At 34.7% G+C, this 15,513-nt stretch overlaps 1 protein-coding gene across 2 annotated transcripts in view; it reads left to right on the top strand.

The window, feature by feature from the left end:
* LOC149777750 (uncharacterized) overlaps positions 1-15,513 on the top strand; it is a 155,183-nt gene that overhangs the window by 395 nt on the left and 139,275 nt on the right. For both annotated transcript variants that reach the window (XM_089938800.1, XM_089938799.1), the window contains exon 2: positions 3,267-3,348. In XM_089938800.1, the coding sequence (XP_089794926.1) occupies positions 3,267-3,348 (82 nt within the window). The remainder of the gene's footprint in view (positions 1-3,266; positions 3,349-15,513) is intronic.

Genomic DNA, 15,513 nt, shown 5'->3' with positions numbered 1-15,513 from the left:
CCCACGCTTGGTGACCAAGAGGGGTACGTTCTTTGTTTTGTCCAGATGTCCTCCATTTTTAGGATAGGGAGAAGATTAAGGGGTTAGGCAGGTGCAATTCCCAAACTGACTTGTAAATAACAAGGAATAATAATAAGTACTGTGAAGATCGTGAAGTTTGTTAATATTTTGAGTGGGTTGTGAGGTTTATTATTTTTTGTGCTTGTTGATGTTTCAAGATCAGCTTCCCGTTATTGTGGCATCCCCTCAAAGGTAAATTGAACTGTTCCAGCTGTTGCATCGGCAGGTGCACGACAAATTAGACCGGATCGGCATTAGTGCGGTCAAAGAGTGATGGAATGTGACAATTCTCGTTTGAAATCTTGTATATTAATTGAAGAAAAAAATAAGGGGTTTGATATTATATCAGTATTAATAAAGCAATATTGGCTTTTGAAAACAGTTAAATTTGTGTATGTATGCATGTGGTGTTTAATGCACATCAGTATTCGGACCATATAGTGACGATAAAAAAAATAATAGGTTCTGATAAATACGAACGTAAAATTTATCTAAAATGGTATGCTTTGGAAATTAACCCTTTCAAACTTTAAATATGCACAACATATATTTAAAAAATAATAAAAGGTATGATATGAATAAGGTATGTTTAATAGAAGATAAAAGTAAGTGTCAAATGCGTAAAATAGGAATACAGTAGAAGTAAATTGTTTTCCCCATAAAGTACTTAGCATTACTAAAAGTTCAGTTATAAATTTGTTGTCTCCATTCCAACTGAAACAGTTATACTGATTGAAATTTAAAAATTATTTTGTAAAAATGTTCAAATCAAGTACATTAAAAGGAATATGTCCATTTGTTTTTATTTATTTTGTTAGCATCATTTTACATTGTATGCTGTATGACATTTTCTATTATTTTACATGCAGTTGCGTGTTTCATGCTATTTAAAAAATAGATGCCAAATGGTCAGCTGAGAGTACAAATATCTCTTGCATTACTTATTGCAAGTCCTACCCTGTCTTTTTTGCTTCAAATCAACAGGAAAATTTCCCACCTAATCCCAGGGAAATGGTCCAAGCTAATTTCCATATGAATCATTTGAAGAAAATTCACAATGTATAATAAATGATTTTAATTGTCTGATATTGACAGCTATACAGAAATGCCAGAAATGTACCATTTTCATTTCAAAATTGCCTTATGGAAATTATATTTTTAAATGTCACAACTGATCATAAATCATATGTTCTGAGCTAATTCCAATCAAAAGAACTGTACAGAAGGCATGATTTTACTTTGAAAGTATTACTATGCAGTCCATAAACATTTTCTTAACTAATTGTTAACCAAGAGAAAAATGTCTTAGTGTTACCACAGGCTTTTCAGAAGAAAAAAAATAAATAAGAAACAAAAGATTTTTAAGAAAAACTTACTTGGTGAATGTTTAGGATGTTTATGAGGTTCCAAGATGGTAATTTGTCACGAAAACGTCAGTATTTTATCACAAAAATGTGTAACAGACAAACTTTATGTAATTTAACTTTGCCTTCTAAAGTGCTGTGGTTGCTGATCCAAAAGGCAGAAAATGCAGTTTTTGTAACTTTTCATTCATCTGCATGTAGAAAGATAAATTAATCATTTTATTGTATTTAAAATATTTAAATATGTACCATAACTTTTATTTGAATGGTAATTTATAACTATATCCTGGAACTGTTTTTCTGTGTGAATGAAAACCATCAGTGATTGAACAAAACCATAGTTGCACAATTTATTTTTGTGTTTTTGCCCATACTTTTTTTTAGAACATAATAGATTATAGAGGAAAATGTAGCATATCATTATGTTAGTCATGTACTTTAGGCAGTGTATGTTTAGTACTTAATGGCAGTATACTTGGATAACATGTAGCATACAGTATCATACTGTAAGTCTGGTTCTTACAGGCAGTATTTGTTTAGTACTTAATGGCAGTATACTTGGATAACATGTGGCATACAGTATCATACTGTTTGGTACTTCAGGCTGTATACTTGGATAACATGTAGCATACAGTATCATACTGTAAGTCTGGTACTTACAGGCAGTATATGTTTAGTACTAAATGGCAGTATACTTGGATAACATGTAGCATACAGTATTATACTGTAAGTCTGGTTCTTACAGGCAGTATATGTTTAGTACTTAATGGCAGTATACTTGGATAACATGTGGCATACAGTATCATACTGTTTGGTACTTCAGGCTGTATACTTGGATAACATGTAGCATACAGTATCATACTGTTAGTCTGGTACTTACAGGCAGTATATGTTTAGTATTTAATTGCAGTATACTTGGATAACATGTAGCATACAGTATCATGCTGTTAGTCTGGTACTTACAGGCAGTATATATTTAGTACTAAATGGCAGTATACTTGGATAACATGTAGCATACAGTATCATACTGTTAGTCTGGTACTTCAGGCTGTATACTTGGATAACAAGTAGCATAAGTATGATACTTTTAGTCTGGTACTTACAGGCAGTATATGTTTAGTACTAAATGGCAGTATACTTGGATAACATGTAGCATACAGTATCATGCTGTTAGTCTGGTACTTACAGGCAGTATATATTTAGTACTAAATGGCAGTATACTTGGATAACATGTAGCATACAGTATCATACTGTTAGTCTGGTACTTCAGACAGTATATGTTTAGTACTAAATGGCAGTATACTTGGATAACATGTAGCATACAGTATCATACTGTTAGTCTGGTACTTACAGGCAGTATATGTTTAGTACTAAATGGCAGTATACTTGGATAACATGTAGCATACAGTATCATACTGTTAGTCTGGTACTTAAATGCAGTATACTTGGATAACATAATCAGCTGTATGTAGTTGTAGACATGCTTTTGAACGTTTAACTGTAAAAATTAAAGGATTCCAGATATTGATTTTTTTAATGTGTAAAGTTAGAAAGTACTCAGCTGTTGCCACTTTTCTGAATATCTTGTTCTTTGAAATCTAGAAACAATGTGTGTGAAAACTTTGAAATCGTGAGAATGTTTTGTCTCTTTTTCATTGTAACGTTTTCTTGAGACAGGAAACTCTTGACATAAATTCTATTGCTGTGATATGGTAGGGTTTTTCAGTGTAAGGAGAAAAGAATAAATATTTTGCACAACAGAATTGAATAAAAAGCAACAAAAGAATGAGTTCAAGACCAGGAATTTCATTTTTAAGATTTTGTTTAATTATTTAATTTCAGCTCTGTTACCATCATGTAATCCCAACCCCTGTCGCAATGGTGTATCATGCCAAACGCAGAGTGACGGAAGTGGAAGATGCTTGTAAGTGTCGTTGTTCGTAGCATAATTTTTTAACTTTGACTTTAAGGGTGCAGTGTTAGCAAACTGTCTAAACATGTACATTGTATATAGTAATGGAAATCATGATGCAGAACCTTTACCTTTGATTTGCACTTTAGGCTTACGGCTGTTTCTGTCCGAGTCTTTGACGTAGTGTATACCGTACATCACTCCATGTGCAACCATATCGTTTGCTCATGTCTTTTATCTTGTATTTTGACATTTGGTGAATATATTGCTTCTGATAGTGTAGGTAAAACAATCTAAATTAGGGGCTGTTACATATATGTATGGATGAATAAATTGAGAATGCACATGGACATAACCGCAATTTGTGCTAACACCAGATGTACCCACCACGTGCATGTTCGTTTACACAGTTACCAGTTTTGTAAACGTTTACAGGCAGTACACTAAGCTGTTTACATGTTGCAGCCTTAGAGCTAGTGATCTTCAGGTATGGCCCAGCAGTATCCATCATCTATTAAACTTTGTGTCGTCATTCAACCATCATCAGTTTCTTTTTACCATATTTTGCATTTGATAAAATCTAGTTACGTGTATGTTGACTCTCAATGTTCAAATGTCGAAATTTCTGCCCTAGTTGAAAATCCTAAGGGGAACCCTGGCTAGGTTTCCCAACTTTTGGATTAAAGGCTGAATCAAATACATTGATGCTCTAACAGATTGATCATTTGAACTACATGAACTATATAATGAAAGCCCGTCTTGAAAATGTGAGTAATTTTATGATAATTTGTTTACACATTTGAGTGATTTGACAACACTTATATTTCTATCAGCGTAATTATTTGCAGATATGTGTCATTTTCCTGTAATTACCGTGTATGAGAAATTCATGTCTCAAACTATTAGAGATGATTGCCTTTATTTTTCTTTTCTTCTGGGGTCTCGTGGGTGGGGGAATAGGGTGGGGGAATGCTGGATTTTGTTTCGAGCTTGGATATAATTTTTTCTTTTTGTATCTCAAGAGAAAAGAAGGCACTTTTTACAGATTATTGGCTTTATCATACCAAGGAAATTGAACCTTAGTGCCTTTCCCAATTTCTTATAGAAACAGCCAGTCAGGGTGGGTATTGCAACCCTGATCCAATCTGATTAAAATCAGACTTCCACTGCCCTATGTGACGATCAGACAGCGACCACTTTGAGGTTTTGTTCTTGTAACATATATTATTACCATAATTGCTAATTTTATCAGCCAATAAGATGTCATACATTCACATTTGGGAGACTGGGCAGTATGGCTGAAGAGGATCAGTGGACAACCATTTGATTTCAGTTGTCTAAATCAAATGTCACCAAAAACGACCCCAAAGTGGTCGATGCCATATCTTCTCACTGAACAGTGAAGACCTGATTTTAATCAGATTGACCCATGATCTGTGGTGTTGTTACCAAGGTTACAGCCAACTATGATGCATAGATTTCAGATTTTATTATCATTCTAATCTCTTTCTTTAAGTTCAGTTTATTTGGCTCCAGTGATGGAATGGACAAAGAGACAAGCCTCTTAAAAGAGACAGAAGCCTCTTAAAACAATTTCATTTGGTTATCTTTGAAAATTTAGCAACCAAAGCAAAGTGAGTGTGCATAATATTTGAAGAAAACAGTTTGCATAAAATGTTATGTTACATGTAAATTGTGTATGTTTTGGTGTTGTCCTGCTGTTACCATAGCATTGCCCCTGACCCAAGGTCAATTTGATGTCAATATCAGCTTCTCTGGTCATAACTATGGAACAGTTTAAGAGATTACCTGGAAACTTTCCCCAGGTATATATCATAACTGGACAATGTGTCAGATACCATAGCCATGCTGCTTGACCTAAGGTCAGTTTCATGGAAAGGGAATTTATGCAACTTCCTGCATTGTAAGATTGCATAAGTCTAATTAAAATTGAGATCTCCCCAGATGAAATCTTTGACATAACTGATGGACAATGAAACAAGATCATGTCTGTTGACCTCTCAGTTGTCCAGATAATTATAACGTTCATATTTATGAAAATGAGATACGTCACTCAGTACATACTACATGTATTTACAAAGACAACTCTACTAACATGAAATGAAATGCTTTATTCGATAGACAGGCTATTCCAAAGCTCACTGGTACATGAATCTTTATTGGCAACTGTCAGATGTACTGATTAAGGAAAAAAAAAAATACCTGTGTGTTTATGGTTGGCCAAACATGTTTTTTTTTGTGCTGCCAACCCTAGCCACCATCCCCTCCCCCTGCTAAAAAAAATCTAAAAAAGAGATACGGAAATTTATTTCAATTGATTTGTGCATTTAACGGAGTTGGTTTATCCCATTACATGAAGTGCTTAGTTCATTGCTGATCATTTTAATATTTATAATGTTTAAAAAAACTACCTACCTACCCTAGTTATAAAAATGGTGCAGTAGGTAACACAACTATTTTTTTTTTTTTTGCCTTATAAATAGATCTTGATTTCAGTCAGATTGGTCTGTTGGCTGTACTTCAGATTTTTGTATAGTTGATCTTCAACTCCAACAATGGACCCCAAGGGGAATGTAGGAGATGCGGTGGTAATGGAAAAATGGACATTTTTTTTTCAAAGGCTGATGGGACTGAGGTTATCACAATTTCCAAAAACACAAAATGATGGATTTGCATTTCCACCTGTCCAGTAATGAAACTTTTGGGTTAGGGGACAGCATTCTAAGAACTATTAAGGATAAACTGAAACTGACTAAGGGGTTCATTTTGCTGTGACTGGCCTCTATATTTTATATTCATTGAAGCAGCTTCCCTGCATTGCATCTTTAGGGTGTATAAAAATACCCAAGAAAATAGAGATTAAAGATTCTTACAGTTCTTTTTAGAATGAATTTATAATTTTCCAGGCTTACTGAATAGAACATTGTCATTGCCAAATCAATCATACTTTAGTATGGGGAAATCAAATTCCATTCCAGAAGGCTAGTGACAGCAGAGGTTGAAAATAATCACAGGTGATTATTTTGTCCAAATGAATCCTCTTTTTGACCTGGTAGTGCCATTGAGACCCACGTTTCCATTTCTGGAATGAACATTCATTGAAAAGCACTGATACCATTAAGTTGTGAAAAACTTGCTATGTTGTATATAGTTTAAATTTGTCCTAGATTTCTTGGCATTTCTTCATAAGATCAAAATATTTTTGTGAAGTCCCCAGCAATATAGACATACTCCTGGGGCATTATTTCAGAACTACCAGGTAAGAATGCTTGTAAAGGTCTTCAGCAATTGGCTGTGTTTAAGTGTTTGGCAAGGGTGTTTGCCAAATAAACTGTGAAAGTGTGGAGAGGCTAATGTTTGAATCCAGGGTCTCGGCATCTTTCTAGACAAGGTACAGCCAGTGTAAAAGGGCAAGTTAGGGCAAATTCCTGATGTATGTATATATAGAACCAGATATTTATTAAAGCTTGATTTGTGTAATGGTCCAGCTAATTTTTACCTTAGATGGTGGCCCAGTAGGCCGGCGGCCCAGCAGGATGGGGCCCGGCAGGCTACAATAAAAAAAAAAAGAACTTAATAGTTCAGTTTAAATGAAGTAGCACTTGAGATTTATTATCCTTGTATTTTTTCACGATATTTTGAAGTAAAAAACATTGAGACTGGTTCATCATATCAGTAGCACACTGAACTGTCTGACATTAATACATGATAACCAGGACCCAGTGTTCTGGTAGCCCATATACACAACAATCTAGACCCCATATTCTGGTATCCCTTGGGGTACTGGCAAGAGTTGTCAGTCCCTGGCTATAGAAGTTGATTAAGATAATCCATTTTTTAAAATATTTGTTTTGAAAAATGCCATTATGGGAATTTATTAATTTCACATTGTACATCATCTGTTGCAAATGTGTCACATTGTATATGTTGCCAGTGCTAAAATATTACAGTTAACAGTATTTGAAAAAAAACTAGACTGATCCAAACATAGCCAAATAATTGTGGTCTCATATAGGAGAAATAATAGATCAATTATATAATTTTTGTCAGCGATAGTTTATCATTTTAGTGATCTTGAAATTTATATCCACATTATTTTAGAAACAAGATTGAGTTAATGACTTTATTAAAGATCTTAACGTACAAAAGATACTCCAGACTTTACGATCGTAACAAATCATTTAATCAATCTAACCAGTTTGTCTTTACATGATTATTGTTTCATAGCAAATCATTTATGACCAGTTACTTGGTGATTTATTGCCCTATTGCAGGTTCAGTTAATCAGAAGTTGTTGTGGAGTAAGCAACTGCTTGCAGTGGCTCAAACAGATAATGGATTAAATAAGAAATTGGTCCACCCTTTCCATATGGCACACGTCAATTACATTTCATCCATGTTATTATTTTTCTTCCGTAGTACACATCTTAAACACCTTTTATGCCCATATTTGATCTCAAATTTTTGCTTTTAGTGCACTCAATATATGTGTCAGAGATCAAGAGAACTGAGATTCTACCACAGTTTGGAAGATCTTTTGTTACTATCTGACTTTCTTGGCAGTGTTGACAGTAATCGATCCTGTAGAACACCTTTTCCTCCACACAAAGGTGAGAATCCGAGCACTGAGTTTCATGGAGAGACCTAGGTGTGTCAATATTTATACTAAGAGCTAGAAATTGACATCACCCAACTTTCTGATAGCTGATTGTAGAATGCTTTGTCCATCGTTTTGTTTGGCAAAATCTTCAAGCTGAGATATCTTTGGTTTTAGCATGCATTTTATGATGTTGACAGGCAATTAGATGGTGGAAATCAATATTTTTCAGTTCTTTTGGAAGGTAATAACTTAAGAACTCATAAAGATAGGACATTGTGTTGATAAATGGAAAATTGAAAAATTGATAAAGTTAGAACGGTTATTGGTGCTTGCAGTGTAAACCAGCAGGTGAAGTCATTGTTGTTAAACTAAGCAAGGTACCGCCAGGAAACCCGTAAATCCTTTGAACCTAATTTTGCAGGAAGCTTTTATCCCTAATTGTTTGGTACATTGGTTCTTTTATAAAGACTATTGTAATGATAAATTTCTTTTTCTCTTGAGTTTTTCAACATTGTGAGGGCAGACAGTGTAGTGTGTCCTTTTCAATTTGGTTTCCTTTAATACTGCCGCAAAGGATCTAAAACTTTCTAAACATTCAACATTGTTTTGTTCCCCACCATTTCCCACTGAAAATTGACCCAGAGATTTGGAAATGTACAAGGTGTACAGTTGAGATCATACCTACATGGTGGACTTAAAAAATTTATCATTTTTCACATGAAGCTTAGCTAATGTAGGATGCATTTTCACTAAAGAGTTTTCTTTAAAATGGTAAACTTTTTTTTAGCTAATGTACTCTCTTTGACACATTATAGTTGGCCGAATGCAAGTTAGTAAAGATTTCAACTTTCGAGCATTTTGAAGAGATGACAGAAGGTGGTCATCAAAATAGATTTCTTTGTCAGAAATGCAGAAATTGTCTTTGAAATGGAAAAATGCAGCAATCTGTATGTCATGGAAAAATTGACAAATCCATGAATACATAGATACAGATAAATTGCAATTAAATTACACTAAGAATCCATTAATTTAAGGATGAATTGAATCTTCATTTGTCCAAGTTATAATACAGCTGTGTGAAAAATGTTATCAGTTGTGATGAAAAGCCTTGTAGTCGACAGTATATTTTTGCATGAAGGGTTTAGACGATATTTAACATTGTAATACAATTGACACTCATCGCTTGGTATCTTGTGACCATCAATATTGCCAAGTCATTTGTGAGGTTCTGCACAATAAAGTTCGTAATTAGTAACCAAAGCCTTTATGGGCTATAGTCTTCCTAGATTTGTACCATGGAAGATCAGTATAGATATGTATTTTTAATGATGACAATGCAAAGACAATTGTAGATCTTTCTCAGGCATTGAATACAGACAGGGTACACAGTTTTGGTCATTCTTCAAAAGTTTGTTATGCACCAGGAATTTGCTCCAAAATTATCAAAAGAAGATATTTCCTGCAGATTAATATGACAAATATTTGATTGTTTAGGTATAATGTATTTGTTTAGGTATAATGTATTTGTTTCAGTCACTTTTGTACCGTATATACATGCTTACAGGATGAGTCCAACTGCAAACATCAGAGATCCTGATCTGCAATAGGGTAATGCACCGGCAGACAAGGGAATATGTTATTCTGTTGAGTACTCCTAATAAACTACAGTGACCTAAATATGCCAGGGCATTATGTGACAGCAGCTCTGGGTTTGTTCAGTTTGCAGTTCGACTCGACTTACAAGCGAGTGTATATGGTAAATGTTTGTCACTAAATCTCATTGAGACTACTTTGCCGGTTGTGTCAACTTTTGATTGCATCGTTGAACATGATCTTTTGCACGTCTTAAAAACTGTTTTTTATTTATTTATCAGATTGTTATTCGCATATTTGTTTCCTTACAAACTCGGTGAATGAAGCCGTACCTTAGCAGAGGTTATTTGCCTTGTAGATGTTTTAATTGTTTCATCAGGATTCAGTTTAGGTCGCACCCTTCAGACATTGACGCTAATCTTTTCTTCTTTTTTTCTTCATATGAGGTGCAAGAAAGTTCTCTAAATGGCACCAGTAAAGTGCATAATAAAACCTAAGACAATAAAGACAAGAAAAAATGATTGATTTTAGACCCAGTCATACACATGTAATGTTTTTCTAAATAGAGTTCACTCATCGCCAAAGAGGTACAAGATGATCAATTTCATAGAAATGTCGTACAGATTGTAATTGTAGTAGCATTGATTGAGAGAGTACATAATCAATGTTGATTGATAGAAAATATAAAGAAGAAAGCAGAAATCTTCATCACAAAACTGCTACATTTATTTCCAAATTAGTGTACAGGGAGGAAGAAAATGAAGTCTCAAATGTCAAATGTCAAAAATAAATTCTAGCGGGGGTTTTGTATATCACACCAGCTACATTGAAACTTGTTATCACCGAAGAATATCAGACAGTTCAAATACTCAAAATTAAAAGGAAGAAATAGTCTTATCTTGAATTTCTGGAAATTCTTTTCACCCAGTAGAGCATCTGTCCCTTTGAGGGACTCTTGTTTTAAATTAGCCCCCCCCCCCCCTTTTTTTATAGTTCTGGAATTTCTGCTTCAATAGTCTTATCTGATTTAGTATTAATTAATTAATCAATAAAAATATGATTAATAAAAAATATTACTAAAGAAATTCAATGTAATTTGCATTCTATCATGCATTATCTATACATACTTGATTCTTTGTACAGTATCATTTGTCAGGTTTCATATCCTTTTTTTATTTGCATGCCTTTACCATGTTTACGGAGGGATCTAGTCCTACCCATGTCAGTACCATCCTGTTATGTAACTTTTGGTAAGTTTTGGTGGATTGAAATCAGATTTGATCTAAGAGTTTACATGAAGACCTAGGTAATGCTTGATTTTCATTGTCTTTTGGCAGCATTTACAGTTATTGCCCCTTTTGACAACATTTACAGTTATTGCCCTTGTCTGGTTTTAATGCTGAGTACAAAGAGAACTATTTTATTACAGTTGCACCTCATCATGAAGTTAAAATATCTTTTTTATATATAAAAAAACCTTCTATAATAAACATTGTATTAAACATAAAATTCAATTTAAATTTGTGAAACAATTGTTATAATCCATGTTTGCAATTGTTGATATAAATAGGATTAGGGGCATTCCAGACAGTCATGCATAGTGTGACATTTTTTCAACTTGACATCAGGCACAGAAGTAAATGCGCAAATTTGAAAATTTTAACAAAATCAGTGCTAATGAAGTATAATGCAGGATTCCAATATTCCAAATTTATTCTTTTTTTTCAAAAAAAACTGCACTTTCATGGCTTGACATCTTGGGGCTATACTTTCAACATGATGGAGTACAGTGAGTACAAGGGTGATAAGAACTGTTTGCACATCGATTCACATGATATCCCTTTATCTAGACAATGCATTTATCATGAGCAAGCATTTAGTTTTCATAAACTGAGTGGTCTCTGTAGTTACATGACAGTGTTTGCTTAAGCAGGAAGAAACCTCAGTTTAGTTAGGAAACGATTAGCCAGTGTCCATGAGGACAGGTTACTATTATAAACAGAAAATTTAGTTTGGAAATTTACACTGGGGAGAAATAGAATGGCCTTTGTGAGCAGTTGACTGTTGTGTAAAGAGGACTGTAATGACAGGATTGACTGTTAGTAAATAATGCATACATGCCAACCATTGCGCTTTTGCAGTATACATTACACTAAAGTATGCCATAAATGTATTCGGATTACGCATTTTCAGCATATCCTCCTCCCCAAAAAATTAATAATTTGTTTCTCATTTTTATTAACATTTCATTAATTCCACAAACCGTATTCTAGAAAAGATGGCTTCATTGTAAGTACGACCACTCCGGTTGCCTAGTGGTTAGAGCGTCTGCCTCAGACGTGGGAGCTTGTGGGTTCGATCCCCTGTCGAGTCATACCAAAGACTTAAGAAAAATGGTACTAACAGCTGCCTCACTTGGCGCTCAGCATTAAGAGGTTAGTGTTAGGACTGGTCAGCCTGGTGTCAGGATAATGTGACTGGGTGGGACATAATGCTACATGTCTGCGGCATGATGCCCCAGTTCTAAACATCACTATAAACTGTCACACTGCAGACATTGTAGTGATATGACTGAAAAATTGTTAAAGCTGCATTAAACAAAATCCAAATCACACAAATCTATGAAAATACAATATACAGAGTATGCTTGTCAGTAGACTTATATGCACTTTCCTAACATTATTATGTTCTATTTATAGTAGTTGCCCTATTTCCAAGAAGTAGGCTGGTTCTATTTTCAAACTTATGACCTCAGTTTCTATTTATAGCAGCTGTATTTCTTAGTTAGGAGAGAACAGACTGGTTTTCTAACTGGCAATGTTTGCTCGCATATTCTTTGTTCAAATCGATAACTGGTACAGAACCAGTCCGTATGTATTTGGCGGTAAAAGTCAGGTGGAATTTATTCTAGCCGATGCGTGTGTTAGAGCAAAAATGCTTTTCAAATAATTTCACAGATGGATTAGAAAAGATGAAAAATCAATTTAGAGATGAATCATGAACTACGAATTACAGCAGTCCATTCTAGGGCAGCTTCATGCCCATTGCAGGCTGTGTGGAAAGGATTTTAATATTGGTCATGGTGGTAATACAAAGAAACCTTGAATTAGCCTATTTTACTAACTCCAGTACTAAGGTCACTTCTTTTTTTTACAGCAGAACTAAATTGTGGACACGAAATTTTATAAATGCAGAGGTGTTATGTACCGAGTTCTTAAAAGAACACGGACTATCGCTAGCATTAGAAGACTACATTGGTCCTTTGTTCAAAATGGATGTTTCCTGATTCCAGAGTTGCAGAAAATATGCATGTGCAAGAACAAAATCATCTAATATTGTTAGGTGTTTAGCAGAAGATACTTCACTTAAAATTGCAGAAGCCATGAAAGTTGTGTTGTTTAGTATTGCAACAGACAGGAGTAGTGATTATGATGACAAAATGTTGTACCCACTCTGTGTAAGAGACTTTGACAATGAAAAGGGCAAAGACAGAGTGCTCATCTTTCATTACCAGAATTAACAGTAGATTCCACTGGAGAAAACAATTTTTTATTTGCTTGATAATGCTTTGAATAAATATAAGTTGGCAGAACTGTATGGGGTTTTCAGCTGATGCTGCAACAGTGATGACTGAAATTCATAAATGAGTTACATGATATATTTTGAAAAATGTCTCCATCATTGTTCATATCAGGTTGTCTCTGTGATATGATGCACCATGCTGCAGGAAAGACTGCTGATAAATTAGAAGGAGAATTCCTGAAGTATTGAGTTGGCACTCTACCTGTCAATATACTTAATATGGATAGAGTTGATTTTTTCATCTTATTTGCCAGCTAAAAGACCCATTAACTGGAATATATAAATTTCCTCTTCTTTGTCAGGTTATGAAAGGAATATTGGTTCTTTTCCATCCTATTGCTGACTGTGAGAGATTGTTCAGCAGTGTTAACAAAAGTAAAACTGAATTTAGATCCAGGCTCTGTAATAACCCAGCACTAAGTGCTCTTCTGGTGTGCAAAACCTTTATGGTCTCAGCTGGTACAAAGTGTTTTGAAATGCAGCATGAGAGTCTGTTACTTTTTAAAGCTCAAAGTGTTATATACGAAAACTTGAAGCAGTAATTTATGTTAAAAGTCCAGAGGGATAAATAAACCATTTTGTACATATGCTCATTTAATTTTTATCATGTTATATGTGGATTACTCTTTTTCTGCTCGGATTACTCTTTTTGTTCACTTGGATTGCACTTTTTCCTTGCCAGGGGTTGGCATGTATGATAATGACTATCACGAAAAGCATGTCCGATACTTTTAGTACAGGCAAAACGTAAATGAATGGGTTTTATGGGCATGCAACAGTTTTGGGAGTGATGAAGCTTCCATGGTGCTGTGTTAAATACATAGAAATCATAACCATTATTCAACAAGCATATCTTTATAATTAGGAATAATCCAGGTCTTAGGACAATGCATTACAATAGGACTCTGATTAGCAGTGATTCACGGACAAAACATCACGATAATAACATTCCAGTTAACAATGATCTGTGGACAATATATCACAATAGGACTTTGGTATGACTTGGCCTGGGTTCGAACCCACGACCTCCTGCTTCTAAGGCGATGCTCTAACCACTGGGCCACCGGAGCGGTTGAAGCATGATAGGACCATTTCCAATTAACAGTGATATGCTTAGGACATTATGGCAAAATAAGATCGGTTTATAATTAACCGTGATCAGTGTGAAAGGGAAAACCGGCACAGTAAGCTTTGGTTGATTTTCTGGGTTTAACTCTATTTTTCAGTACATGACAGCAATATATGTGATGGAGGGAGAACCCTGTTATAAATGTGAGTGCCTTAGACCACTTGACCACTCAGGGCCCTCATGTCACGTTATGTTAAAATAGGACCCCTTTTGAATGAACAGTGAAGCATTTCAAAGGACAATAAATCATAGTAGGACCCCTTTTCAATTAACAGTTGTCCATCTCAAAGGACATAGGTCACAATAGAACCCATTTCAATTAACAATTATTCAGCTGAAAGGATATAGGTCACAATGGATCCCCTTTTCAATTAACAGTGATTCATCTAAATGGACATAGGTCACAGTAGAACCCTTTTTAATTAACAGTGATCCAGCTATGAAGACAGTAGGTCACAATAGAACCCCTTTTCAGTTTACATTTATCCAGCTCAAATGAGAGTAGGTCACAATAGAACCCCTTTTACAGTTGACGGTTATCCAGCTCTGGGGACAGTAGGTCACAATGGAACCCTTTTTCAAAGAACTGTGATCCAGCTCAAAGGACAGCAGGTCACAACAGAACCCCATTTCAGTTAACAGTGATCCAGCTCAAAGGACAGTAGGTCACAATAGAACCCCTTTTCAGTTAACAGAGGCTGGTTGCTAGGCTGAATACTAGATCATGGCTGACTTATAAACTAACAGCAAAAACAAAAGTAAATTAATTTTATTATTTCAGCAGTTATTGCTAGAAGTATAGAACAACATTCCTTGTATTGTGTCAGTTTATATATTTCCACATGCACAGTCGGGTTGGCTTTATGATCACTCAGCATGCATATATATATATATGAAATTTCTCAATACATTTTGTGTATATAATTTGTTAATATGTCTCTTGTTTGTATGTTTGTATTCTGGTACTAATTACGCTTTTAACTTTCTAGGGGTTGGAATATATGATCCGCTGTACTATGCCATGAATTAATTAAACACTTGACGCTATTCTTTTCATATGCCCAGCATTTTGTGGATAATATTACCATAACGTTGTCCATCCATTACCATAATGTTGTCTGTACCAGTTTTAATTTCTGTACAGTAACTTGTGTTGTTCACCATCAATTGTTTATAAAAGAATAAGGCTGTTGATTTTTGGGTTAAGAGGTCCAAGGTCAGGGTCACTGGTATAAAGAAGAGAAATGATTTT

Source organism: Sinohyriopsis cumingii, chromosome 17 (genome assembly GCF_028554795.1).
Source record: "Sinohyriopsis cumingii isolate HCF-2022 chromosome 17, ASM2855479v2, whole genome shotgun sequence".
In the NCBI taxonomy this organism is placed as follows: domain Eukaryota; kingdom Metazoa; phylum Mollusca; class Bivalvia; order Unionida; family Unionidae; genus Sinohyriopsis; species Sinohyriopsis cumingii.
This window is presented reverse-complemented; position numbering and strand designations above follow the sequence as displayed.